Genomic DNA, 1361 nt, shown 5'->3' with positions numbered 1-1361 from the left:
ATACTACTAGTAGGTCTGCATGACAAAGAGATCACAAAAAAGGTTAATAACACACATGTACAAAAGTATTTATAATAGTTTCTTTTTTGTGGTGGCAAATAATTAGAAATTGAGGAGATGCCCATCAACTGGGGAATGGCAGATCAGGTTGTGATATCAGAATATAGTGAAATTATATTATGTTGTAAGAAATGATGAGGAGGCAGGTTTCAGAAAAACCTGCAAAGATTTATATTAAATGATTCTGAGTGAAGTAAGCAGGACCAGTAGACCATTTTACACAGCAGTAACAACCTTATGTGGTTATCAACTTTGATAGACTTAGCTCTTATCAACAATATAATCTTCTTCTTCCAGAGAAGGCTCTCACGCCGCCGTTGCAGCCATGTCTCTTGTAATCCCCGAGAAGTTCCAGCACATTTTGAGAGTGCTCAACACCAACATTGACGGACGGCGGAAAATAGCTTTTGCCATCACAGCCATCAAGGGTGTGGGTCGAAGATATGCTCATGTAGTACTGAGGAAAGCAGACATTGACCTCACCAAGAGGGCTGGTGAGCTCACTGAAGATGAGGTAGAGCGTGTTATCACCATCATGCAGAATCCCCGGCAATACAAGATTCCAGACTGGTTCCTTAACAGGCAGAAGGATGTAAAGGATGGAAAATATAGCCAGGTTTTGGCCAACGGTCTGGACAATAAGCTGCGTGAGGATCTGGAGCGACTGAAGAAGATTCGGGCACATCGTGGGCTTCGGCACTTCTGGGGTCTCCGGGTTCGAGGCCAGCACACCAAGACTACAGGCCGCAGAGGTCGCACTGTGGGTGTGTCCAAGAAGAAGTAAAGGACTTCACTGGCCTTGTCTCTTAATAAATAGTTTATAACAAAAAAAAAAAAAAACAAAAAAAAAAAACAAAACAAAAAAAAAAACAATATAATCTTCTAAGGCAATTCCCAAAAATTCTTCAAGGAAAAGTCCATCCACATTCAGAAAAAAAGGAACGGAACTATGGAGTCTGAATTCAGATTGAAGCATACTGTTTTCTCTCTCTGATTTTTTTCTTGGCAGTTTTTCTCTTTTGTGCTGATTCTACTGTCACAACATGACTAAATGGTAATGTGTGTTAAAAAAAGAAAATAATGGAAGAAGAAATGAACTATTAGTACAAAGGTCATCCTAAGTCTTTAATGCTAAACAGGAGGGGGTTGAATCTGCAAACAAAAGAAAGGTAAGCAAGATGACCTTTAGGAGTTTCTTCTCAACAGAATCTCAGAAAATATTTCCCTACTCTTCCACTTTCCACTCCATTAGCCACCTGATGGAGTAATCTCAGATTAAGAAAGCAGATGGGGATACTGAA

General features: G+C 40.0%; 1 protein-coding gene across 1 annotated transcript; it reads left to right on the top strand.

Annotated features, from left to right (window-relative positions):
- The first annotated feature begins 349 nt into the window (after positions 1 to 349).
- LOC140501658 (small ribosomal subunit protein uS13) lies at positions 350 to 900 on the top strand. The gene has a single exon (XM_072605478.1). It carries the CDS (start codon positions 386 to 388, stop codon positions 842 to 844), a length of 459 nt encoding a protein of 152 aa, XP_072461579.1. The 5' UTR covers positions 350 to 385; the 3' UTR covers positions 845 to 900.
- The last annotated feature ends 461 nt before the right edge of the window (positions 901 to 1361 follow it).

The sequence above is a fragment of the Notamacropus eugenii genome, chromosome 4, assembly GCF_028372415.1.
Source record: "Notamacropus eugenii isolate mMacEug1 chromosome 4, mMacEug1.pri_v2, whole genome shotgun sequence".
Taxonomy (NCBI): domain Eukaryota; kingdom Metazoa; phylum Chordata; class Mammalia; order Diprotodontia; family Macropodidae; genus Notamacropus; species Notamacropus eugenii.
This window is presented reverse-complemented; position numbering and strand designations above follow the sequence as displayed.

What these genes read in the sequence shown, in the direction of transcription:
- LOC140501658 (XM_072605478.1), top strand. Translation starts at nt 386, where the DNA reads ATGTCTCTTGTAATCCCCGAGAAGTTCCAGCACATTTTGAGAGTGCTC.